Source organism: Phyllobates terribilis, unplaced genomic scaffold (assembly GCF_046119375.1).
Source record: "Phyllobates terribilis strain yellow unplaced genomic scaffold, ASM4611937v1 Scaffold_3__8_contigs__length_932513732, whole genome shotgun sequence".
NCBI classification, from domain to species: Eukaryota; Metazoa; Chordata; class Amphibia; order Anura; family Dendrobatidae; genus Phyllobates; species Phyllobates terribilis.
Genome location: NW_027362763.1, coordinates 390393619 through 390421598, shown reverse-complemented (window position 1 = coordinate 390421598; position 27980 = coordinate 390393619). Strand labels below are relative to the sequence as shown.

At 41.6% G+C, this 27980-nt stretch overlaps 1 protein-coding gene across 6 annotated transcripts in view; it reads right to left on the bottom strand.

The window, feature by feature from the left end:
* Nucleotides 1–27980, bottom strand: part of ADGRB3 (adhesion G protein-coupled receptor B3) — a 1321417-nt gene that overhangs the window by 615730 nt on the left and 677707 nt on the right. For all 6 annotated transcript variants that reach the window (XM_073675497.1, XM_073675498.1, XM_073675494.1 and 3 more), the window contains 2 exons: nt 15711–15812; nt 15332–15438 (listed from right to left, as the gene is read on the bottom strand). In XM_073675497.1, the coding sequence (XP_073531598.1) occupies nt 15332–15438; nt 15711–15812 (209 nt within the window). The remainder of the gene's footprint in view (nt 1–15331; nt 15439–15710; nt 15813–27980) is intronic.

Below are 27980 nucleotides of genomic sequence, written 5' to 3'. Positions count from 1 at the left end.
GTGTGTGCATGTCTGCGTACCGTGTGTGAATGTCTGCGTACCGTGTGTGCGCGTGTGTCTGCGTACCGTGTGTGCGCGTGTGTCTGCGTACCGTGTGTGCGCGTGTGTCTGCGTACCGTGTGTGCGCGTGTGTCTGCGTACCATGTGTGCGCGTGTGTCTGCGTACCGTGTGTGCATGTCTGCGTACCGTGTCTGCGTACCGTGTGTGCGTGCGCATGTCTGCATATGTGAAGGATGAGGTGGCAGGCTGGGCCCTGTGTACTATATATATATATTTCTCCGCCGTATCTGTGCATCATGAATCGTGTATGTGTTAAAAGGGCCCACTGAGACTCTTTCGCCCGGGGCCCAGAAAAACCTGGAGCCGGCCCTGCTACCTACTTACCTACAAATGTAATTTACAAATCTAATTGGATAAAAACCACTGGGCAAAATGTAAAATATATCTCAGATATTATTAATTGCTGTCAAAAAACAACTGTCAAAATTTTGAGTAGCCTGTTTAATTTTAATGTAAGACATGTTAATGCCCCAAAGCTCGACTGTAATACATGGTTAGTTAATAGCTTTTAAGGCGGGGGTCGCTCAGCGGCAGTTGCACATTACTGTAGCCCATTTCTTGTGGGATTAGATTTAATAGGAATGAAAGCAAAAAAACAAGGCTAAAACTGTTCCAGCTTATAAACGCCTGTGTGAACCTTGCACTAAATTAAGCAATTACTTAATCATATTATAAAACATGTCAATGTAAATTGACATATCTGTAAAAGTATTTGTATAAACATCTCATTCAGAGCGTGATCATTATGAGTGGTGCCAGACAAATACAGCTTATCCTTTCCTTCAGAAGCAGTCTGTCACAGATCACAGAAATATTCTTCTCCCACAATTGCTCTTGGTTTGTAAAAAGAGGTTCTGAAGCAGCTGCATTGGATAATGTACTACAAAGTTTTATGTCTGCTGTCAAACATTGTTATACACAGGTCAGATCCTGCAAAACCTTTTTTTGTGGGGAGATGGGGATGAGTTTCATTCATCAGTCAGCAATAGAAAGTAATTACTAATTTAGGTCAGGTTCAGATAGGGATATTTCAATGCAGTGCCTGGACTAGATGCTGGTGTCCTGACTAGTGATGAGCAAGCATGCTATCCACTGCTCGGTGCTCGCCCGAGCATCTCAGTACTCGAGATGCTCGGAGCTCGCCGAGTACTTGCGCAATGCTCGGGCGGGAGCTCAGGTCCCCGTCCTGCCTGTCTGGCGCTATTTAGAGCACCAATCATGCAGGGATTGTCTGCCACTCACTGTAATGCCACAGCGATGGTGGTTGTGGCATTATAGTGATTGCCCAAATCGATGGGAACAGTGCTCACAGTGAAACATGAAAAGTCGGCAATTTAGCAGCGGCATACACCGGTACCCGACAATTTAGAACAGAAAGAATAGAGCATCACATATAGATTAGATAGATAGAAACATGTCAGTCACATATATAATAAGTACAGTGACAGTGTTGGTTACTGTACTTGTCATTTAGTGTTAAAGGATTTATAAAAAAAAAATAATAGTGTTTTCATGCACCTGTCTCTTTAAAAAAGCCGGCGGCAATTCAGCATCGGTACCCGACAATTTAGAACAGAAAGAATAGAGCATCACACATAGATTAGATAGATATTATATATGTGACTGACATGTTTCTAAGTACAGTGATAGTGTTGGTTACTGTACTTGTCATTTAGTGTTAAAATAAAGGATTTATTAAAAAAAAAGTGCCGTGGGGTTCCCCGTAATTTTAGTCTCTAGCGGAGGTTAAGCAGACGACTGGGGCAGATGTTTGAAGCCTGGGAAAGGGGTAATACCCATGGAGCATCCCAGGCTACTAATATGAGCCCCCAGCTGAATACCTAGCCTTTACTAGCTATTAAAATGGGGGACCCAAAAAAAAATGACGTGGGGTCCCCCCTATTTTAATAGCTAGCAAAGGCTAGGCAGACAGCTGGGGGCTGATATTAATAGCCCAGGAAGGGTGCCATGAATATTGGCCCCCTCCCAGGCTAGAAACACTAGCCGTCAGCCGCCCCAGAAATGGTGCATCCGTAGGATGCGCCAATTCTGGCACTTAGCCTCGCTCTTCCCATTGCCCTGTATCGGTGGCAGTGGGGTAATAGGGCTGGGGTTGATGTCAGCTTATAATGCCAGCTGACATCAAGCCCAGGTTAGTAATGGAGAGGCGTCTATAAGACACCCCCATTACTAACCCCATAGTCAAAGTTAAAAAAACACAAACACCCAGAATAAAGTCCTTTAATTGAAATAAACACACAATTCTTTAATGTTCTAAATTAAACCATACTTACCGTATCGCCCATTCCAGCTGAAGCCAATGTCTTCTGCAATAAAAGTGAGAGAATTCTCCTGTGCATGGGGTGAGCGCAGGAGAATTCTCCCACGCTGTCAGTGACGTGCATGAGGTGAGCTGAGTTCATTGGACATGAAGTCGGCTCATCTGGATGCCGTCATAGCGAGACACTGAGGAGCGCAAGCATTCGTGAAATAGTTAAAAAAAGGGCATTCCCTGTATTTTTGTTTCCTGCCTGCTGTACCTGGCTGGACACAAAAATATGGCGAAGGCCACGTCAAATTTTTGGTGAAAAATTCATTAAAAAATAAAAAAAAAATACATTTAGGGACTGCACCTTTATTAACCCCTCCACTTGAGGGGTTAATAAAGATGCAGCCCCTAAATTTTTTTTATTTTTATTATTTTTTAATTAATTTTTCCCAAAAATTTTGACGTGGGCTTCGCCATATTTTTGTATGCCAGCCAGGTACAGCATCCAGGAATGGGCTGCCCCCAACCACCAGCTGCCTATTTGTACCTGGCCGGACACAACAATATAGGGAATCCCTTTTTTTTTATTATTTCATGAATTTCATGAAATAATTAAAAAAAAAATACATGGGGCTTCGCCCTATTTTTGTGTCCAGGGAAGTACAACTAGGCAGCTGGGGGTGGAATCCGCAGCGCAGGGAGGCCCAAGCTTTCTGGGCCCCCCCCACTGCAAATTGCAGTCCGCAGGCACCCCAGAAAATGGTGCGTTCATAGAAGCAACATCTTCTGGCGCCGTACCCAACTCATCCAGGGACCTGGTGCGGTGGCTCACTTGGTAATAAAAAGGTTAGGGCCAGCTTGGTATTATCAGCTGGCCCTTAGCCCAAAATTCATGGGGTCACGCCAATATTAGACATGACTATCATGAATTTCTAGTAAAGTATTTAAAAAAACACAACAGCCAGAATAAAGTCCTTTAATTGAAATAAACACACATTCCTTTAATGTTCTAAATTAAACCATACTTACCGTCACGCCCATTCCAGCTGAAGCCAATGTCTGCTGCAATAAAAGTAAAATAATAAACCAACCTCATTCTTACCTTTCCATGGTTCCCAGGACAGCTTCAGCTCTGCTACATTGACATGACAGGCTGGATCGCAGCAGAAAGCTGCCATCCAGCTTGCCATGCCGCAGACACCGCGAAGCGCAGGCATGCTTGTGCTCCTCGGTGTCTTGCTGTAACGGCATCCCGATGAGCCGAGTTCATATCCTATGTTTTTCATGCACCCTCCTATATACCCTGCCTGCCTGTCTGCCTATATATTCTGAGTGCCGTTTAATTGAGCGCTGTTTCCATCTATTTGGGCAATTTTTGACCTTCTGCAGACCGCTGGGGGGGGACAGGCAGAAAAATGCTCGAGTTTCCCATAGACTTACATTGGGCTCGATCCTCGGGTCGAGCACCCAAGTATTCCAATGTACTCGACCCGAGCTTCAAGCACCTGAGCATTTTAGTGCTCGCTCATCACTAGTCCAGACTAGTGATGAGCGAACTGGATCTACAAAGTCCGTGTCCGGTGCTGAACCCTGACACAGACTTCTCCTGGAAGTCCGTTTTAAAGTTCAATTGGGTACCATAACGTGAACTTCCACGTATCAGCTTTTCCCTACTCCTGTCCCAAACGTACGGCCTCATAGGCACATGTGATGCTGCAAGTTGGGATGGAGAGAATTGTGGTTAGTTTGGGTATTGCTATCTGTACTTGGACTATACACAGATGATACTAGAGTATCTGCTTATTGGAGATAGATACATATAAAAGTCTCAAAACCCCAATGTACCTATACACCATTAGTACTTGTTTAGTATCCCCAAAAAGAACGTGTGCATTTAATAATAGATTGTAAGTAATACACCCTTATCCATGGTGGTATGTTGGAGGTCACAGGGAAATAAACCCTAACGCGCGTTTCATGTGTGTGTTTGTTGCTTCCTGCTAGGGGGGCTTTGAGACTCTTATATGTACCATTGACTTGTGATATTTATCTCTATTAAGCAAATACCTTGGTTTTACTCATTGTAGGACAGATACTGCACATATACACTATGGTATGATGTCTGTGATGTGTCATTAGAGATATTGGTTCTTTGTCATCCTTTTCCTGTTTCTCCATGTATGTAATTATTTTTATATGTGTATTCAATAAAGTTGTTATTAGTGTTGAGCCACCCCCGTAGTGTTCGAGTTCGGTTCGGTTCGTCGAACACCCGTGTGTTCGCCGAACTGTTCGTCGAACTGTTCGTCGAACACCTTCGAACACCGTTAAAACCAATGGCAGGCAAACAAAAACACATAGAAACACATAGAAAACACCTTCAAAGGTGTCCAAAAGCTGACAAACTGCTCAGAAGACACAACTAACACATGGAAAAGTGACAAGTACATATAGTCATGCGAAAAGAAAAGAGGTGGAGGAGTAAAAGGAGGGGGAGACACAGATATAGGCATGTCATGCCCTTCTAAAATCCAAAAAGTGAGAAGCCGAGACGGCCAGTCCGCTCCTGCCCGTGCCACCTCCGTGTCGCCGGGTTTGTGCCAGAGCCGCGGTGAACCCTGACGGCCAGCCCCCCTCTCCCAATACTGGTGCCTGTCCGCTGGTGGGTCGAGAGAGCCCCCCTGTGGTGGAGGCAGCTCTAAGCTTTTTAATTTAAATTGTCCCTCTAATTTGAATGAATACACTTTAAATCCATTTACAAGGATCTATTGGAGGGCAAGTCTCATGCCAGCAGCCGCGTAATTCCAGCTCCAGTAGCGTCCACTAAAGCTGCTGCAGTTAAAAAGCTTTTATAAGGATCGAGCTCGGCTGTCCACCGCAAGGCATCCTAGTGCCAGTCCCAGCCCCTATGCCTTGGGGTGCCTCCTGATGCTCTTCACTAAGTATCCCGTGGTCCCGAAGCATTTCCTTTGAAAAAATTAAGTGTCCAAACTACAGGTGGTGTAGCTTGCTTAACAGCCGGGATAATCCGCTGACTAGCAGACACTGCTACTAGGCACAAAGTATTTCCTGGGCTAGATGCAGTTAAAAATTTGTAAGTAGATACTCTCGTTGGATGCTGAGAAAGCATTCCATAGCGTCTCCTGGCACGCCATATATGATTCTCTTAAAAAGCTTGGGGTAGGGGTCTAGGGGACCCTTTTATAGCCAAAATCACGGCCCTGTATCACAATACGTCACCTAGGCTGAAGATAAATGGAACTGTAGCACCGAGGGCTCGGTTGCTACAGACGTATTGCACCTCACCCAGAGGTGTGATATCTCACTCTCAGATAAGGATGGAGTGTGGATCAGGACCCGACACCTGCATGCATTACACCACATTGCCGTGGGGCAGGGCGACCAATATGCCCCTGAGATGGGCACGACAGTCCCTGTCCCTGGCTGGAGTGGGGGGAGGGAACACTGAGGAAGGGGAACCCTGCAGTGCAGGAGCAGGGAGGAAGCAGTTCCTGGGTGCATTGAGAAGGGAGTATAAAAGGTGGGCACCATCTTAGTTCAGTGCAGAGAAGTCTGAGCAGAAGTGGCAGGGAGCAGGGGCTCTGCATGAGCTCTGCTCCGGAGGCGGGCCTAGTAACAGAGGCCCAGGCCTGCAAGAGGGAGAAGGAAGGAAGAGGAGCGGAGAAGGCTCCAGGAACGAGGAATGAAGGGATCCCAGGGGTGCGGACGGGCGAGTCGCCACCGCACGCCCGAATCCACCTGCGTGGAGGGGTCAGGCCAAAGGGGGAGACCGGTCCCCGAACTAGTGGAGGCAGGAAACGACCCTCAGCTAGAAACCGGAGGCTCTGACATTTTATGTGGCGCAGCCCCTTGCTCCACCCGCTAGGAAGGCACCACATAGGGTCAGGGAAACTGGCGCCAAGTTTACCAAGAGGAGGCCCGAGGCAGCCGGACAGAAGTGTTGGTAAGAAAGGCCAGACAAAGGACACACAAAGGGGGTCCTGTGAAGCGCTCCAAAGTTATCTGGGAGTTGTCTGAGCCCCTCACCTGGTGAGCACAGTACGACGTGGGCAGCCGTTACCTGCAGACGTGGTCTGGATAATAAGAACTGTGAGTAAAGGCCCTGAACTGCATCACTGACTCCGTGTCGTTACTGCTGCTGCCCTGCACCATCACCCCCATCCTCCGCATACACTGCCCTGAGGCTATACTCCTCCCGTGGGGAGTTATGCTACGCTCTGCTGCACCCACAACACCAGCCTTAGCGGTCTGCCCTGTAGCGGCGGTTCACTCTGACCGCAATCCACGGGTGGCGTAGTCGGACATTTAAACATCAAAACCACATAAATAGTTCCGCCACTGGTTTGACCGCCCTGAGCCACGGAACCGGATCGCCGCCACGAAGACTACAACCACCAGCATCCACCAAAAAGGGTCCGGCTCCGGGTGTCCCAAGGCCCAGGGGGTGCGTCAGAACATTTTCATCACCTTTCACAATCACCAATGGGACAAGGCAGGGATGTCCTCTGTCCCCTCTCTTATACATCCTAGTGACGGAGCACCTGCTCTCATCAATTCGCCATAACCCCAATATTAGGTGGATTGAGGTGGGAGGCACCGAGTACAAGTGCTCTCTATTTGCTGATGATGTCCTAGTATATATCACTCAATCACATATATCCATCCCTGCTGTTATGGCTGAAATAGATCACTTTGTTACATGGTAAAATTTTAAAATCAATGCAGCGAAGTCTGAGGCCCTCGATGTCTCCCTCCCTAAATCCATATAGGATTCCATCCAGTCCAACTTTCCCTTTGCCTGGCCCTCACAGGGTATCAAATACTTAGGAATTCCTATTCATAGAGACCTCTCCCATCTATGTTATCTTAATTTTGGGCCCTTTATTGAACAATTCCATACAGACCACGGTTGGCAAGTTGGAACTGTGAGATTCACTACGTGCACCACTGGTATTTTGTGGAAAAGCACATGTAAGCTTCTGCAACAGTCTCTGCTGATACTCCTGCATGTGTGCATCCCTTTCTATGGCAGGAATAATTTCTGCAAATTTACTTTTGTACCGGGGATCTAACAGTGTGGCAACCCAGTAGTCAGGATTATTTCTAATTCTCACAATTCGAGGGTCATGTTGCAGGTAGTGCAGCAAGAAGGCACTCATGTGTGTTGCGCATCCAGGAGCACCAAGTCCCTGTTGTGTTGGTGGCGAGGTAACAATCATGCTTCCTTCCTCTGTCCTCTCCCCCCAACCTCGCACAACAGAAATGTGATCAAGGTCTCCCTCATCTGATGAGTCTTCCATCAGTTCGTCCTCCACTTCTTCCTGGGCTCCTGCACCTTCCTCACTAGTTTGGCTGCTACCATGCGCCCTGGTAAAATCATCTCCCCCACCCTCACATGCCTGCCGCCCTGGTGCTGCCGACCGTCTGGACCTTGCAGATGTTAGCCCTTCCGCATACAACTCCTCCTCCTCTACTTCCTCCACCTCCTCTTGTGCCACCACCTGACTCCGAATTCTGTTTAACATGTGCTCCAGCATGTAAATCACCGGAATAGTCATGCTGATAATGGCATCGTCAGCACTAAACATCTTCGTCGCCATTTCAAAACTGTGCAGAAGGGTGCATAGGTCCCTGATCTGAGACCACTCCTCCAGCGTGATTTGCCCCACCTCTGAATCTCGTTGGCCCAGGCTATACGTCAGAACGTATTGCACCAGGGCTTGTCGGTGCTGCCACAGTCGCTGCAACATGTGCAGAGTTGAATTCCACCGGGTAGGCACATCGCATTTTAGCCGGTGAAGTGGCAGGCCCAACGACTTCTGTAGAGATGTAAGTCGCTGAGCTGCGGGATGCGAACGGCGGAAGTGAGCACACAGCGACCGTGCCCTCTGCAGAAGGCCATCTAGTCTGGGATAGTGGGCTAAAAATTGCTGGACAACCAGGTTCAACACGTGAGCCATACAAGGCACGTGTGTGACATTGCCCCGGCGAAGGGCCGCACCCAGGTTTGCAGCATTGTCGCACACGGCCTTCCCTGGTTTCAGGTCCAGTGGAGACAACCATTCATGAAATTGGTTCTCCAGAGCTGACCACAACTCCTCAGCTGTGTGACTCACATTTCCCAGACATTTCAATGTAAAAACCGCCTGATGACGTTGAGCCCTACTGCCAGCATAGTAAGGAGGTGTGCAGGATCCCTTCTGCGCAGTTAGAAAGCTTGTGGCATGACCAGACAGGCTTTGGGTGCAGGTGGAAGACCGAGAGGAGGTTGAGGAGGCAGAAGCAGTGGAGGAAAAATGACATAAAGAGGATTGACGCACAACTCGTGGGGACGGCAAGACTTGGACAGCAGCCCCTTGTCCTGCTGTCACCATAGTTACCCAGTGCCCAGTCAGCGACATGTAACGCCCCTGTCCATGCCTACTCGTCCAAGTGTCTGTGGTGAAATGCACCCTGTCACACACAGAGTTTCTCAAAGAAGCGGTGATGTTGTGTGCGACATGCTGGTGGAGCGCAGGCACACCTTTCTTTGAGAAGTAGTGCCGACTGGGCATCTGGTACTGGGGCACTGCGACGGACATAAGGTCTCGAAAATCCTCTGTGTCCACCAGGCGGAAAGGCAGCATTTCTGTAGCCAAGAGCTTGCAGATGGTGAAATTCAACCTCTTAGCTTTCTCATGGCTAGGAGGAAATGGTCTTTTACTTGTCCACATCTGAGGGACCGAGGGCTGGCTATTGTGCTTAGACGGGGTTGATAAGGGTGTCCCCGGCAAACTGCCGGTCTGTGAGGAAGATGCAGGCGGACATGTTAGGTTGCCTTGATCCAAAGGTGGTGCTATCGATGTCGGACAGCGCTCAAGACCAGCTGGTGTTACCACCTCCAAAGAAAATGATGACCTGCCAATCACGCTGGCTGTTGCGGGTAAAGAGGTGGCAGGTCTGCGCCCCAAAACAGGTGTGACTGCTGTCCCCCCAGTCACAGAGGATGAAGAGGCCGCGGATGCACAAGATATGGCAGACGGTGGTTGGCCCGGCCGGCTAGACCGCATTGTAGCACACTGAGCTTCCCACTGCAACTTATGCTTCATGTCCATGTGCCGGTTCATGCATGAAGTACTCAAACTATGTATTTTTTGGCCTCTACTTAGCTTTTGCTGACAAATGTTACAGATAACACGAGTTGGGTCATCTTTATCGATCTGAAAAAATGCCCAGGCTATGCAAGGCTTAGCACCCATGCGACCTGAAGAGCCACCACGACTTGTGGTGAGAGGCAGAGTTGTGTTTGAGGATGCAGTTGTTGACGTGCTTCCAGTACTACGTCTCTGTCCAGGAAGGCGCAACCTGACCTCGTCGTCACTAGCATCTTCCTCCACCTCCTCTGCTGACCTCATCTCTTGGCTGACTGTGGGTTGACAGTAAGTGGGATCTCCGACCTCATCATCATCACCCTGTGCGTTATCACACCCGTCGTCCTCAGAGCCAACCTGTTCCTGCCCTGACAAAAAACTAAAGTTGTCGCTCCAATCAGGTATTTGAGTCTTATCATCGTCTTCCTCATTGTCTCCACCAACAGGAGTTACAGTTTGGGAATGAGGGTCTACATTATGGTCAGAACCTTCTGCGTCTGGTCCTGGATCCGACTCATAAAGATTCTGGGCATCAGTGCAGATCATTTCCTCGTCTGGATTCACAGAAGCGCTGGAGTCGACCTCTGATTCCCAGGCTATAGTATGAGTAAACAGCTCTGCAGACTCAACCATCTGTTCTACCTCATACTCAGACGGGCAGCTGGAGATTTGGGAGCTGTGAGGAAGCAAGTGCGATTTGGGTGACACCTTTGAGGACTGGAGTATTTGTGATGTTGAAGTTGATGTGGAGGAGAGCCCACTTAAAGGAGCACTTGATATCCGTTGAAGCACCTGCTGTTTTTGTGCCTCATCTGGAATTTGTAGCGATTGGCGTGGCCGTAAGAAAGGGATCTTATCACATTGTCCGCTAAAAGAAGTAGACATTTTAGTTTGGCTGGAAGATGGTCTTTCTTCTGCACCTACCCCACGGACACAACCTTTTTTCCCCTTCCCAACACGCCTATTCCCCTTTCCACCAGCAGCAGGCCTTTTTCCACTCATTTTGGTGGTTAACTAATTCACAACTCTGGAGTTGTTTGCACAAAAAAACAATGGATGGTAACCGAGCAGAGCTGAGTGGCCAAACTGTGGTATTAGGCCAAAACTATTGGCTGGGTTAGATGCAGAAAAAAATTATTTTTAATTTGCAACCTGATGGAGGTCAGTATAGATGGACTAATAGACCAAGTCCCACACACCGCTAGAAGCCCAAATATTTTTTCAGAGCTAGATGCAGAAAATTTTTTTATTCAATTTGCAACCTGATGGAGGTCAGTATAGATGGACTAATAGACCAAGTCCCACACACTGCTAGAAGCCCAAATATTTTTTCAGAGCTAGATGCAGAAAAAAATTATTTTTAATTTGCAACCTGATGGAGGTCAGTATAGATGGACTAATAGACCAAGTCCCACACACTGCTAGAAGCCCAAATATTTTTTCAGAGCTAGATGCAGAAAAAAATTATTTTTAATTTGCAACCTGATGGAGGTCAGTATAGATGGACTAATAGAACAAGTCCCACACGCTGCTAGAAGCCCAAATATTTTTTCAGAGATAAATGAAGAAAAAAATTATTTTTAATTTGCAACCTGATGGAGGTCAGTATAGATGGACTAATAGACCAAGTCCCACACACTGCTAGAAGCCCAAATATTTTTTCAGAGCTAGATGCAGAAAAAAATTATTTTTAATTTGCAACCTGATGGAGGTCAGTATAGATGGACTAATAGACCAAGTCCCACACACCGCTAGAAGCCCAAATATTTTTTCAGAGCTAGATGCAGAAAAAAATTATATTCAATTTGCAACCTGCTGGAGGTCAGTATAGAAGGACTAATAGAACAAGTCCCACACACTGCTAGAAGCCCAAATATTTTTTCAGAGCTAAATGAAGAAAAAAATTATTTTTAATTTGCAACCTGATGGAGGTCAGTATAGATGGACTAATAGACCAAGTCCCACACACTGCTAGAAGCCCAAATATTTTTTCAGAGCTAGATGCAGAAAAAAATTATATTCAGTTTGCAACCTGATGGAGGTCAGTATAGATGGACTAATAGAATGATGCTATGCCCAAAAGATTTTACTTCACTAGGTGCAGTAAAAAAATTGGTATTCTATACACAGGTGGTATATCTTGCAACACAGATAGGCTACTCCACTGACTAACACACTCTGCAATAGGCCAAAAAGGATTAGCTTTGCTAGATTCAGCCAAATGCTGTGAAAAAAACTTGCACAGCACTGGCACAGACCTGCCTGGCAAAAACTGATAGGAACTGATGTAACCTAGTCCTGAAAAGGACTCAAATTACAATTAGTCTTTACTCCCACAATCTATCTATTTAAGAGCACAGACCTGCCTGATAAAAGTCGTAGGAAATGCTGTAACCTAGTCCTTAAAAGGACTGCAATCACAACTATTCCCTACTCCCAAGCTATCTGTAGATTTGTGCGAAAATTGGCTTGAAATTAACAAGGTATAGCGCACACAGCAACAGCGGTGCCGTCTAACACGCAGCTGCAGCAGTGAGAAAATGGTGGCGACGGGGAAAATGGCTTGGTCTTATAGGGCAAGGACATGTGACATACACTGCCAATCACACATGCCCTTGCTTGTGTGAAAAAAAGCACTTCGCTCCGTGCGTGCGCTGCTGATAGGCTGACAGATTGCACCTCCCCACTGCAAATGCGGGAAAGAGAAAAAAAAATGGAGATCTTCATTGTTCCTGCAGAGATCCATCCCCTGCCCCTCCCCCCGCCCCGCTGTACACTCAAGCTGCGTATTAACATTAATTTTCATCATTACTGAGAAAAAATCCAGTTATAATTTTGGTGCACGAACAGTTATCGAACATAACCTCGAACAGCCGAATTTTTCTCAAATTGTTCGTGTTCGCCGACCGGCTCGAACACCGCCCAAAACAGCTCGAATTTGAGATTGGCGAACAGTTCGAGTAGAACAACGCTCATCTCTAGTTGTTATCTTTTGCCATAAAACTCCTTTGTGTTCTAATTGCGCCATAAGTATTATAGAGTGGCAATATAGATCCACATCTAATTAAATCTGTAATGTGGGTAATGCTGAAACTGTACCTAATGAATCTATTGCTATTTATTATTAAATTGTTCCTATTCAAGTTTATTTTTGCCTTTTGTACCTTTTATTAATAGTATATGTATGTTATACTAAGGTTGTGTTCACACGTGGCATTTTTGCACCATTTTATTTTACAGTACCAGCAAAAGCCGTGGGATTTCAAAAATCACATGTACACACAGCTTTTGTCCTGGCTGAATTTGAGCACTGCAGCGTTTCTAAAAATCTGGAGCATGTCAATTATTTCAGTGTTTTTGCAGTGTTTTTGCAGCATTTTATCACTCATAGAAAGCAATGAGAAAGTGTAAAAAATGCTGCAAAAAACATACCATAACATTTGTGCTGCGTTTTTCGCAGCGTTTTTGGTGAATATAGCTAACTACACTGTGTGCAGAATTATTAGGCAAGTTGTATTTTAGAGGATTATTTTCATTATTGATCAACAACTATGTTCTCAATCACCCCAAAAGACTCATAAATATCCAAGCTTAATATTTTTGGAAGTTGGAGTGTTTTTTTTTTAGATTTGGCTATCTTAAGAGGATATCTGTTTGTGCAGGTAACTACTACTTTGCAGAATTATTAGGCAACTTAATAAAAACCAAATATAATCCCATCTCACTTGTTTATTTTCACCAGGTAAACCAATATCAGTGCACAAAATTTAGAAATAAACATTTTTGATATGCAAAAACAAAAACAAAAAAAAATAGTGATCAATATAGCCACCTTTCTTTATGATGACACTCAACAGCCTTCCATCCATAGATTCTGTCAGTTGCTTGATCTGTTTTCGATTAACATTGTGTGCAGCAGCCACCACTGCCTTCCAGACACTGTTCCGAGAGGTGTACTGTTTTCCCTCCCTGTAGATCTCACATTTTATGATGGACCACAGGTTCTCTATGGGGTTCAGAAAAAAACAAGTGTTTTTTAGACCTTTACTGGCCAGCCACGCTGTGGAGTAGTTGGATGCATGTGATGGAGCATTGTCATGCATGAAAATCATGTTTTTCTTGAATGATACTGACTTCTTCCTGCACCACTGCTTGAAGAAGTTGTCTTGCAGATACTGGCAGTAGGTCTGGGAGTTGAACTTTACTCCATCCTTAACCCAAAAAGGTCCCACAAGTTCATCTTTGATGATACCAGCCCATACCAGTACCCGACCTCCACCTTGCTGATGTCTGAGTCGGAGTGGAGCTCTCTGCCCTTTACTGATCCAGCCTCAGGCCCATCCATCTGGCCCATCAAGAGTCACTGTCATTTCATCAGTCCATAAAACCTTTGAAAAATCAGTCTTAAGATATTTCTTGGCCCATTCTTGACGTTTTATTTTATGTTTCTTGTTCAAAGGTGGTCATTTTTCAGCCTTCCTTACCTTGGCCATGTCCCTTAGTATCGCACACCTTGTGCTTTTTGATACTCCAGTAATGTTGCAGCTCTGAAATATGGCAAAACTGGTGGCGAATGGCATCTTGGCAGCTTCATGCTTGATTTTACTCAATTCATAGGCAGTTATTTTGTGCCTTTTTTGGCCAACACGCTTCTTGTGACCCTGTTGGCTATTTGCCATTAAACGCTTGATTGTTCGGTGATCATGCTTGAAAAGTTTGGAAAATTCAATACTGCTGCATCCCTCTGCAAGACATCTCACAATTTTGGACTTTTCAGAGCCTGTCAAATCTCTCTTCTGACCCATTTTGCCAAAGGAAAGGAAGTTGCCTAATAATAAAGCACACCTTATATAGGGTGTTGATGTCATTAGTCAACACCCCTCCTCATTACAGAGATGCACATCACCAGATTTACTTCATTGGTAGTTGGCTCTCAAGCCTATGCAGCTTGGAGTAGGACAACATGTATAAAAAGTATCATGTGATCAAAATACTCATTTGCCTAATAATTCTGCACAGTGTATATTAATATGTATTGTGGACAAATCAGACATGTAATGGCCAGAAAGACGCAGCAAAAAGGTTGCAAAAATGCAGCTATTTATGTCATTTAAGGCCTCATTCACACATCAGTATTTTTTATCAGTATTTCATCAGTGTTTGTAAACCAAAACCAAGTGTCTCCAAAATACAGAACAAGTGTCAATCTTTCAATTATAGATTTTCTCTGTAAGTTCCACTCTTAGTTTTGACATGCAACACTGATGCAAAATGCTGTCCAAATACTGATGTGTGAATATGCCCCTATGCAGCATTTTTACTGCCAATTGTGAATTTTTTTGCTGCAGAAAAAATGCTACAAAAAAGCCACGAGTGAATATAGTCTATTAGTTCAAGCGAAACATATTTCTTTTTATAGAAAATTAACAAATTCAGTGCATGCACTTTGCTCTGGCAAAAATTGCTCTTTCTCCCCTCTATTTCACTTAATTAAAGAGGGACTATATATTCCCAGCTATATTGATGAAAAATTCATATGGACAATAACTGTCCTGGATGAGACAAGTAGATAAAAAAAGCTACATTTCTGATTAAAATAGTACGTAGAACAAAATGTGGCCAAATGAATCTAGTATTTTTCTTCCCCTTCCATTTCTAGGAAGGCTCACTGAAATTGACTTTGCAGTGATTAAGGTTTGCTTCTGCTAATCTGAGTAAGTGGAATCCAGGGCAATTTTCATTGCTTAGTCTATGCTGCATTTTGGACTAGATATGAATGAGTTACATTTTCGACGCGGAGACATAATAGGAATTAAACATAACAAAGACAAAAGCTGGCTTTGCACCTACTGAAAGCTGCAAGTGTCTGTATTCAGCTGATATGCATCTTGCAAAGCTCGGCTGTTCCCAGAAGGCTACTCCATGAAGATTGAGCGAGCAGCGTCTGCTAGTGGTGCCTATGAGTCACACAGGATGCAGAAAATATATGTTAGTGATGAAATCATACAAAAGCAATCTCCTAAATGACTCAATTTAGCTATATAATATCATGCAAATGACTTACACGAAATATTCCATTTCCTTAAAATTCCATTTATACAAATGAATATTATATGGGCACAATAATAGGGATGTAAATGAGGATAAAAATCTAGTAAATATTTATCCTTCATTGTTAATCCTATGTAAACAAATACATAAATATATATCTTAATCGAGAAACATTTACCAGTAGCATTAAGAGGACATCGATTGAATGCCAGGTCTCCAGCTGGGGTTCTTTTCCATACCATAGACATCAAATAGTCCTCGGGGCAGATTTCATAAGGAGCTGTGAATAAGAGTGAGAGATTTATATTAAACACACACATCTAGCATTCTGAGATTATTTGTCACGCTACTCAGTTTTCAACATGCCTGAGGAAAGAACCTTAGTAGTCCAGTGTGTTTGTTTCTAAAAACATTAGCTCCATGATAAAAATAGCTCACCCAGCAGTTTCTGTCTGTCATATTTTTAAAGTAATATTCTGCAGACGTGTGTGGCATTTTATCTCAATTCATAATGTATCATGGCATATTGCATATGACGCTTTATTTTTTTTCTATTTATATATCTGGGATGAAGTAATAAAAAAAGCCTCTCGGTTGACAACTTGCCTCTCTACTTCCAGGATAGTAATGTGACAGGAGGGAAATAAGTTAACAAGATATTGACCAGTCAAATCCACCTCTATAGTGGGACCTTTACAACAAAGGTCTTATAGCCATATGACAATATGTCAGGTCATATTGAGCCACACTTGATATTATTAAGAGAGAAAGACAATGACCTAGTTATAAGAATTTTACTCCAGCATGGACCATGCTACGAAGTTTCTTTTACGCTATGACCTATCTTGTGTGATTAAAGAGGTTGTTCACAACAATATTTCTTTACACATATTGGCCTATAATAGTCTTAAAATTAGAATAAAAACAGCTACAAAGTTAGTGAGCTCCCATTGTCCTTCGACAATACTGTCGATGTTCCCTGCCAGACTTCTTACTTCTTCTAGCATGGGCAACAAGTGACCACAGCAGCCAATCAGTGGCCATTGATGGACTGCAGAGGTAACGTTCTTTCCAAGCAGTAAAACACAGTCTCCTAGGTAGTGTTGAGCCACCCCCGTAGTGTTCGGGCTCATGTCCAATGAACTCAGCTCACCTCATGCACCTCACTGACAGCGTGGTAAAATTCTCCTGCACTCAGCGCTTCACCGTGAGAATTTTCCCACGCTGTCAGTGACGTGCATGAGGTGAGCCGAGTTCATTGGACATGACCTCGGCTCATCTTTATGCCGTCACAGAGAGACAATGTGGAGCGCAAGCATGCCTGCGATTCTCAGTGTCTGCGGGATGACAGGCTGGATGGCAGCGTTCTGCTGCGGTCCAGCCTGTCATCTCGATGTAGCAGAGCTGAAGCTGTCGTGGGAACCCTGGAAAGGTAAGGATGATGTTGCTTTATTATTTTATTTTTATTACAGGAGATCGTTGGCTTCAGCTGGAATGGGCGTGACGGTAAGTATGGTTTAATTTAGAACAATAAAGAATTGTGTCTTTATTTCAATTAAAGGACTTTATTCTGGGTGTTTGTGTTTTTTTTAACTTTGACTATGGGGTTAGTAATGGGGGTGTCTTATAGACGCCTCTCCATTACTAACCTGGGCTTGATGTCAGCTGGCATTATAAGCTGACATCAACCCCAGCCCTATTACCCCCTGCCACCGCACCAGGGCAGCATGGAAGAGCGAGGCTAAGTGCCAGAATTGGCGCATCCTATGAATGCGCCATTTCTGGGGCGGCTGACGGCTGGTGTTTCTAGCCTGGGAGGGGGCCAATATTCATGGCTCCCTTCCTGGGCTATTAATATCAGCCCCCAGCTGTCTGCCTAGCCTTTGCTAGCTATTAAATTAGGGGGGACCCCACATCATTTTTTTGGGGGGGGTCCCCCATTTTAATAGCTAGTAAAGGCTATGTATTCAGCTGGGGGCTGATATTAGTAGCCTGGGAAGCTCCGTGGGTATTACCCCCTTCCCAGGCTTCAAACATCTGCCCCAGCTGTCTGCTTAACCTCCGCTAGAGCCTAAAATTAAGGGGAACCCCACGCCAATTTTTTTTAATAATAAATCCTTTATTTTAATACTAAATGACAAGTACAGTAACCAACACTATCACTGTACTTCATATATATGTGACTGACATGTTTCTATCTATCTAATCTATGTGTGAAGCTCTATTCTGTCTGTTATAAATTGTCGGGTACAGATGCTGAATTGCCGGCCGGCTTTCTTAAAGAGACGGTGCATGAAAACACTATTATTTTTTTTAATAAATCCTTTACACTAAATGACAAGTACAGTAAGCAACACTGTCACTGTACTTCATATATATGTGACTGACATGTTTCTATCTATCTAATCTATGTGTGATTCTCTATTCCTTCTATTCTAAATTGTTGGGTACAGATGCTGAATTGCCGGCCGGCTTTTTTAAAGAGACGGTGCATGAAAACACTATTATTTTTTTTGATAAATCCTTTACGCTAAATGACAAGTACAGTAAGCAGCACTGTCACTGTACTTCATATATATGTGACTGACATGTTTCTATCTATCTAATCTATGTGTGATTCTCTATTCCTTCTATTGTAAATTGTCGGGTACAGATGCTGAATTGCCGGCCGGCTTTTTTAAAGAGACGGTGCATGAAAACACTATTATTTTTTTTGATAAATCCTTTACACTAAATGACAAGTACAGTAAGCAGCACTATCACTGTACTTCGTATATATGTGGCTGACATGTTTATATCTATCTAATCTATGTGTGAAGCTCTATTCTTTCGGTTCTAAATTGTCGGGTACCGGTGTATGCCGCTGCTGAATTGCCGGCTTTTCATGTTTCACTGTTGGCACTGTTCCCATCGATTTGGGCAATCACTGTAATGCCACAACCACCATGGCTGTGGCATTACAGTGAGTGGCAGACAATCCCTGCATGATTGGTGCTCTAAATAGCACCAGACATGCAGGACACGCTTTTGGTGCACGAACAGTTATCGAACATAACCTCGAACAGACGAATTTTTTGCAAATCGTTCGGGTTCGTCGAACAACTCGAACACCGCCCAAAACAGCTCGAATTTGAGATTGGCGAACAGTTCTAGTCGAACACCGCTCATCTCTACTCCTAGGTCTCTTCTGTGGAAAACAGCTGCACAGTCACTGGCCATTATTAAGTTAACTTATCATTGACCTACGATGGCTGCTGGGGCCTTGTGACATTTAATGCAGTGAAAGTGAGAAGACTAGTGGAGTACTCTGAAAGTGGTATGGAAGAACCATAAGTGCTTTTCAGAATATCTGTTTTTTATCAGACCATAAAAAGGAGGCATGTAGGGCAAATAGAGGGTGAGCCAAGCAGGGAAAGCTGTGGACTGCCCTTGTAAGGGCGGGAGCTTTTGGGGCAATAGGGCTATCCATAGATGATTAGGACACAGTAGAGCCAGCTCCAAGCTCCGCATCCTGCTGACCAGATGGGGATCTACTGAAAAGAAGGACCTTCCCTTATATCTTTGTGGATGAAGTAGATGGGTTCCATTTATTCTATAGCCACTGATGTTTTGTTTATACATAGATAAATTGGGCATTATAATATAGCCATAACTTTTTGTATAAATTTTGGACATTAATTTGATGACCCCTACCATATGGGCCAGGTATGAATGTTATTTCTGGTCCGTGAGGATTTAACCTTCACTTGACTCAATACCCTCTGCTGTGGTCTAGGAATTGATACCCGATATATGGAAACATTTGGGTATTTTAATTTTAGTGTATGTTACTTTGTCCTATTTTTATCTATGAACATTAAAAGCTAAGTTTTATTATACTCATCATTGCTTCTAATATTGTTTTCATACTACTATAGCCTTAATTGTACAATAAAATATTGCAGTGGACAACCCTTTTACGGAAAGATAGTATCAGGAAGTAATTATTGCTGTGGAGTCCCTTAGTGATGGCCTAGGAGCTACATGTGGTCCAAGGGCATATGATGAAGAACAGAACTCTACAGTCTAAACCAGTGTTCCCCAACTCCAGTCCTCAAGAGCCACCAATATGTAATGTTTTCAGGATTTCCTTAGTATTGCACAGATGATAATTTCCTCACTATGGAAATACTAAGGAAATCCTGAAAACATGATCTGTTGGTGTCTATTGAGGACTGGAGTTGGGGAACACTGCTCTAAACAATAGTTCTACAAGGAGGATGACTCATTTTTGTGCTTTTGATATCTCCTTTACGTCTTTTATTGGCTTGATATATACCATAATGTGTGGCATCAAATGACCAATTTTGAAAAAAACATGATTTCACAATACTCTATTGTTAGATTTTAACACTGAACATTTCTATTGAAGGCTATCCAGTGGTTGTGATGTTTTTTTAAGATTGTTGAGGGATTTTTTACACAAAAATTTATTGAATAGTTGGTAACTTGAAAAAAATACATATTTCATACATCTATGTATAAAGGTTCAAATGTCAAAGGACACTGTTAATTAGAAGGAACATTACCTGTTAATTTAGAAAGATTCTTCAATCCAAAACATTTTTGTTTGTAAAATATATTTTATTTTGTTAAAGAAAAGTAGGAAGGAATTTAGAACTTGAAAATTCTAAAAAATGACAAGAACTAACAAAACAACTGTGCAAGTGAAAGTTTGGGGTCTAAGAGAAGCCACTTAGAAAGAGCTGTGAAAGGTGAAATGACACACTTGCCTGGAGCCACGAGTTAAGAGTATAGCTCACTCTGATTCATTAAGTGGTACTTTCAGTAGTAAAGGATGCGGTTTCACCTATTATTTCAGCTTCTGCAGGGCATCATACTAACAGAAGTCCTAGTCTGAGGACCGGAAACATTTCATGTATATATTAAAGAATCTCTCGCTTACTTTTCTCTCTTTCCCCCTTTCTGTCTTTCTTTTTAATAAACAACTTTCTTATGTTCTCTTTCTAAAATTCTTATTGGTGATTTCTCTAGACACATTTTAAAAAGGATTTGACCTTTTCCAATAAAAATAAAGCATACATTTTGACTGTCAAGAAAAATGTACAATATAATCCTAGATGCCAGTATAAGGTTATCAAAGCATTCGTAGCTATGCCTGCAAAGGTTTGTATAAATTATATACAGGTTTTAAGACTTATATTTTTCTTTATTCTTCAGTTATTATGTGCAAATTAGCCCAAAATATCTTTTTACTCTATTACAAAGTAATATTGTGCCAGAAATACAAATTAGATCTTACTTATTAGAAGATACATTTGACCAATATTTACAGAGCCAATAGAGCTTGTGTGTGTTTGGAATGACATAAGGAAATCAGCTAATAATCCCTTTACAGATTTGGTATATTACACTGTCATGTTAACTTGTATGGTTGTACATTTTTATCTTTTTTTTTTTGCAAAAGTGTCAACTGCCTGATCACTGATGTTATACTTTTCATCAAAGTTCAGAAATGTCAATGTATTACTTATGATATCACTCTGTATAAAAATACATATTAAAAAAGAGTAGCTGATGACTTAGGTGAATTCTCCTATTTAGCTCATAACCCTAACAAATTGTTTGGCTGCAATTATTCTTGAATATTACTCAGGAGCTATATACATGGCTGTACTGCCACTCTGTTTTGTATGGAACCATAACAAGGATGTGATAGAAGGGTATGATTTCTCTACTGCATTCAGTAGGTATCCAATTCTATACAGAGTGTAGCAAAATCACTTGTAAAGTGCTGGAGGGGAGGGGTTAATTCACCATTTGTAAAATGGTGTGTTTTTATGAGAACAACCATAGAGTGGGCGGGAGGTTGTTCTTCATATCTCCACCTCAGGGTGTGTTCTGGGGTTTAAATACAAGGCCAGCTGAGGCATTAGTTGTTCAGTGAGTCTGGGGAGGCAAACTCCAGACATGTTTGTGTTGAGCTGACCTGAACCATGTGAAGTTGCTGAACTCTGAACAGGCAGGGCCCTGCTAACACAAGAACTGTGTTGTCCATAACTACTTTGTTCTTGTATGTTTCCTGTTTTTGCCCAAAGGGCTATGTTTATTTTCATGGATTCAATGTTGGTTTATGCCACATTCTAATAAACCAAAAAGAGATTTAAAGAGACAGCGTACCTGTGTCTACCTCTGTGTGCAGCTGAGTGAGCGATCTACCACAAGAGGCATACAGAATTTTACAATTTTCTGCTAGATAGCATACAAATCCAAAAGAAAAATTATCGTATACACCCTATAAAATCTCTGTCTGTTATGTGTGTTCTTAGAATGATCAGTCCTATAAGCTTTTAAAATATTAATAAAAGTTAATTTTTAGGGGTCTAATATTTTTTCTGTTGGTTAAATGAAATCTAGACAAGTTCTCTTGGTCTCAGTACGTAAGTAGATTCTCTCAGGGACAAGCATTACTTCTAAAATGCTAACATAACTTCTAATCTGCTGAGTGCCACATTTATTAACCATTAGCACCAGAATTTTGAGCCTTTTGTGCCTTTCATATCAGTTTATAAATCTGAAATGAAAGGTATGCATGGTTTCTTGCTATATCAGAATTTAGTTACATTCATCAATGTTTAAAAAATGTGTGTCTTCCTACTCCTGTAGTTGGGTGACATAAAATTTGAAAACACATCTCTAGGGATATTTAAAGCACCACTCCAGCATGGAGTGGTACTTCTAATCTAAGGTCCCTGACCCTAGTCATGTACTTACCAGCCACCATATTCACCTTCTATTGCCTCTGCTCCCACCCATCAGTCTCTAGCAGTTTTTGGAGCAGGATTGCTCCAATGTTTACTGGAGCGAGTCAAAGGTCACTTTTCAATGCAAGTCTATGAGAGCCTCACTCTGGCTCTCATAGACTTACATTGAGAGCTTGTGACCGTTACTTCTAATTTCCAGCCAGTCAGAAGTTGTGGTCCCAAGATGGCAACACGGGACCGGAGCGGGATAATAAAAGTTGAAGACAGCAGCGGGTAAGCATACAACTAGGGTCAGGGACCTTAGATTAGAGGCATCAATCCAGCACTGAAATAGAAAAAAAAATGCTGGAGTGGTGCTTTAAAGATGCAACAAATTTGTCAAACCCCATGCAGAATTATGATAGATTTGTTGTGAATAATAGCAACATAGCCTCCAGAAATTGCTGTACATGATAAATGCACCCCCGTAGAGTCTGATGGAGCGAGTACAATCATCAATGGAAAAAATCATCAAATTTAAAGATTAAAACAGTTTCAATTGTGCGAAAATGTCTTGCACCATGTAATAATTCTGATTTATCTTAACCTACTAGTAAATAGCTCAAAAAATATATTTATATAATTTTGATATAATTTTGATATAAATACTTTTAAAATTCACAGATTTTTGAATACATTTCATGCGTTTGTGGAATAATCCAAAGTCAATTTAAAACAGCTTTAACTCAATTTGTATGTAATGAGACTGCTAAACTAAAAACAAATGTTTATTCAACTTACAAAGTACTAATGCTAATTTTCATGCCTTGATGAGTTTGTTGTCAAATATAATTCCCAAACATTTGATTAATGATTCCCTTTACTCTTATTATGCTTACATGGTTTTGGATTTGTGTATGATAATACAAACACTGACTTGATAAGTTCAGTTCTATATATACACAATTTGAAAGTCCAATTTGATTACAGAAGTTTTAGCAGCAGAATTCCCACCAAATCTGTATTTTTTAGCTCTATAATTAAATAAAATTCTAATCAATATGAGTCAGTAGTACCACTGATTACACAAAAGTCAATTTCACTATAAGGACGAACTGCATCCATCCACTCAATAAGCAAAGAAGAAAAAGAGGAGGGATACAGCTAACCAGTCTAACTGCTTACGTATTGGAGAGTCAGTAGCACTAATCTCAATATCAGGAGCAAGAAAGCTCCAGGACCATTGAGTCATGATAATAAATCCAAAAAGTTAAGCTCTGATTAAAGGTGGACACACCCGAAATGCGTGGGATCTGCCCATGACCAGAGCAGATGGCTACATATGTTTTTTAGCTATGATTTAATAAAATAATTAATTTTTTTCACCAGGTGTTGGAATTTTATCAACTTTTTCGAATTCATCCAGAGCATCGTTAAAGTTACTATATTAACCAAGTTGACAATAATTGTGCTGGTAGTGCTTATGTAATGGTTATATGTAAGAGATCATACCAATGAATTAGTAAAAGGAACAGATATTAATCAGCAGTTAATGCACTGATACCTGAAGAGGATAGTCCACGACAAACATGTATTTAATCCACACTTGTATATAGTAGTCCACTGCATCAAAAACAAAATTAAGGCAGCACTTCTATTTGGTGAAGAAACGTGAAAATAGACCTTTATTAACCCATACTAAGTACATTTCCGCTCTCGCTATAGCTTTTTTCAAGCAGGTTCCATAAGAATAGCTGAATGTAGCTTCTATAAGTGAATTTAGGATTCAAAGTTTTTTTCATGACGTGAAAGTGCTGCCTCAATTTTGCTTTTGATATTTGTGAAGAGAGCACTGTGCCAGCTACTTTTGGTGGATTTAACACCCACAAAAGATTTGCTGCTATTTTCTTATTACTTAGTCTACTGTATATTATTTATGGAATTATTTAGTATTTCTTGTAGTATCTAATAAAAGTTAAGTTTCAGCGTTTCCTTGGTACTTAGAGAAATCTTTTGCCATTGGCACTGCGGAAATAAAGCTCTTTTTAGAATTTATGCTAGCCAGACTACTGGACAATATTTTTTGTATCAATAGTCCACCAATATTGAGCGACCAGCAAGGATTCCAGCTGCTGGTAACCCAAGCATTATTATTAGGTTATACTTCTGCAGCCCACATGCTGGGACCAGGGGCGAACATATCATTGGTGTATCCTGTGCGGCCACACAGGGGCCGAAGAGCTAAGGGGCCTATTTCTACTTCCAAAGCAAATGGAATTGTGTATTATTATGAGCTCAAGGGACGCAAAGGGCCCATATACTGTTCTTGCACAGGGGCCCTTTTTTGTCTATGTCTGCCAGTGGCGGGGACACATCCAATATATTGTTCTACTGAGTAATCAAGTACAGCAGTCCTTCTCTGTAAAAGCTTTGGCTATTTAGAAACAACCCTTTATGCAACCACCAGGTGGACTTTGTTGCATAAATTTCTGCCACTATCCCAATGATCTGAAACAACTGGATTCTGGAGAATGTAACCCAATTTTTAGATGTGGAAATTTCTGCAAAAAATGTTACAACATGGAATTTCACTCTAGTGCTAGAAAACTGATTAAATGCAATCTTAATTAATCATCCATTTAATGTGAATTATCAGGAGAAATTTTAAGCATGATGCACTTCAGTAGGGAACCGTTCCAAATTCTTTTGCTATATTTCAGAGGAATATTTCAGTGCCAACTAAATATTTTTAAAATAAGAAAATAAGATGTACTTACTGTTCATGGCAACATCTCTTTGGCTACCACTTTACTTATTTTATGTGTTATCTGTACTCATAACTGTGGGAACCGATCATTGGTCACATCACCAATGGGGCTCATGATGAGCACTGGTCACATCACCAATGTGGCTCATGATGAGCACTGGTCACATCACCAATGTGGCTCATGATGAGCACTGGTCACATCACCAATGTGTCTCCTGATGAGCACTGGTCACATCGCCAATGTGGCTAGTGATTAGCTGCCTTTTTCTCATGTTATAAAAGCATACATTTTTAGTGGATGAATTTAAACAAAGATGTAAATGAATATTAATAAATAAATAAAATAAAATAAAAGCCATTCAAAAGCGGCCTACAACAGTGCTTTTCAAAGTGTGAGGCTGACCTCACCAGTATTGTATTCCCAAGGTAAGGTGCAAAGGGGAAGGTAGTGTTCACAAAAGTTATCCTACGCTGTACAGTTCTTAGCTGCAGCAATCTCTTGTTTAGCAACATTTTTCACTTATTTTAATGTAATATAGTGTTAAGGAGATACCATAAGTAAAAGTACATTGAGGCGCATTTTAAATTTTGTATATATTTCACAGTTGAGAAATGAAACAATGGAGCATATTTGTTTCCTTTATAAACTAAATTTATAGGAAAAATTATGAAGTTCAAATGCAAAATAAATGGTAGAAAAGTTGCGGAATAGTTAGTTATGTATGCTGCATATTTTTGAAAAGCCTCGGGAGTGAACATCCTATTACTTTGTAGAATAAAACTTACACATTACCATGGTTACAGAATTCTTTCTTTTGGCAGTGGACGATGAAATGAAAGAAAGCACTGAGGGTTTACAATTTACAACTTTTGCTTTTGAGTGATATAAAAAAAAAATGCAGTATGTGAAATTACTTTGGAAGTGTGAAATTCACTGACAACTACTTCCTTGATCAATCTCAGCTTTTGCGTTGACTGTTGTCAGAATAGCGTGTGTGCTTATGTTAACAATGAGCTGCTAGTTGATTTGAAAAGTAAAACAAAACTGCAGAAGCAATCTGATTTTTGGGAAATTATTTGCAGTTTTACAAATAATATGAACAAGGAAAGGAGGGAAATTGGAATAATATCATGGGGGGAGGGAATACAAGTAGAGCAGAATGTTTTATTGTGAAAATGTGGAATTGAATTACTGTTAGCATATGGCTTACGTGTTAAGCAACAGCTGATCAAAATCCGTGTAAGAAACCACTATCACACTTTATTGAATAATTTGCAGTGGAAATAGAAACTGTTAAATTCCATATAATTATTTTTGTTCTTTCTAATAACAAATTGTCTGATAACATAAGCTCTATTCACCTAAACGTGACTGAACTATTGGGAAAACGCATGCACTGAGGCCCCCCACAACTTTAAAGGGAACCAGTTTTTTCGCTTATAAACTATGCCCATCACCTTTAAGATCATAAGAATGAGGACCCTGCAACCCCTTTATGTTCTAAAACATAACTGCGTAGGAGCAGAGACAGCCAAAGACCAATAAAGTAGGCACCGACATTAATAAATCATCTCCATCGTTTAAAAAGTGTTGTGTATGAAGTAATATGACAGACCTTCCTCCTCTATACACAGCGGTCATGTGATCGCTGCATATAGTGAGACAGCAGGAGCTGCTGTGTCATAAGAGACTCACACCGCTCTGCTATGCAACAAGTAGACTGCAGTCCCCTTTTAACTGGGGCTAAAATACCAGCCCCAGTTACAGGGGAAATCAGCTGAAAATATTCTAATATTTAAATGCCCCCCAAAAGGTCTTTTATGGCCTTATGAAATATGTAAAATAAATAAATTAAAAATAACAGGTAAGTAAAAAAATGATAATAATAAATGCAACTGTCAATCCAAAATCCTGTTACAACCTCCTGCCCCGGAAAACAACCTCCAAAAACGTCTGATAAAGAAAAATATTTGTCACACAATGTTGATCAAATTTAAAATGATTTTCGCAGTCCAGTGTGGTTATAAAAATAAAAAAATTGGGAAAAGAGCCCCCTCCATTCATTCTCCGCCAACAGGCACTGTACATGTACATCGCTGGTCGTTAAGGGGTTAAATCGCATGCACAAAAAAACCCCTGAAAATGTGCCTGGTCCAGTCTTAAACTGGTTAATAATCTAAAGTTATATTAGTTATATAGCTTTGGTGGTTTATTTGGTTGTTAAATTATACCAAACATTAGATCGTAAGAACATACAATTTATCATAAGGGAATTAGATTTTGTTGGCCGATCCCTAGCAGAGCTTTACTTTACTTTAGTTTTAAGTCATCACTATTTATTAGGTACTGCATTTGACTTTCCAAGTAAATTCAACTTTCTTCAACTTTATCATCAAATGTAGCATAAGTTTATATAGATTTTTGATATGTAAACACTCTTGCAGTAAACCATAAATAAAGGGAAAACTTTCTGTTGACACATACCAGTTTTGGTTAGTGAATGATTAAAAGGCACGACTTGGCCAAAAATTTTGAAAATTCATGTGTCTACTATGCTATGTAGCGGAGATTGAAAACATATCTTAGAAGTCAAAATGTCATTAGACTGTACATGGAATCTATCATTCCTAAAGAGGGTTTCCATAGACAGTCCTGACACAGTCTACCCCACTCAGTGGTTCCCAGGAGATGATTTCATGTTCACTGTTTTTATTTTTGGAAAGAAATTTGGTCTTTTTTTGCAAAGGTCTATTGATTTCATCCACAGAGTAACTGCTAAGCAAGAAATGAGTTGGGAATTGGTTGGTTAACCACCTGTATCAAAACCAGAGAGAAAGAAGCATTAAATCAGCAGGTAATGTAAGGATCTAACAGTCCAGGGCCAAGAATAAGTAAGGGGTTAAGTAGCAGAGTAGCAGTAAATTAACTCGGTCAGTT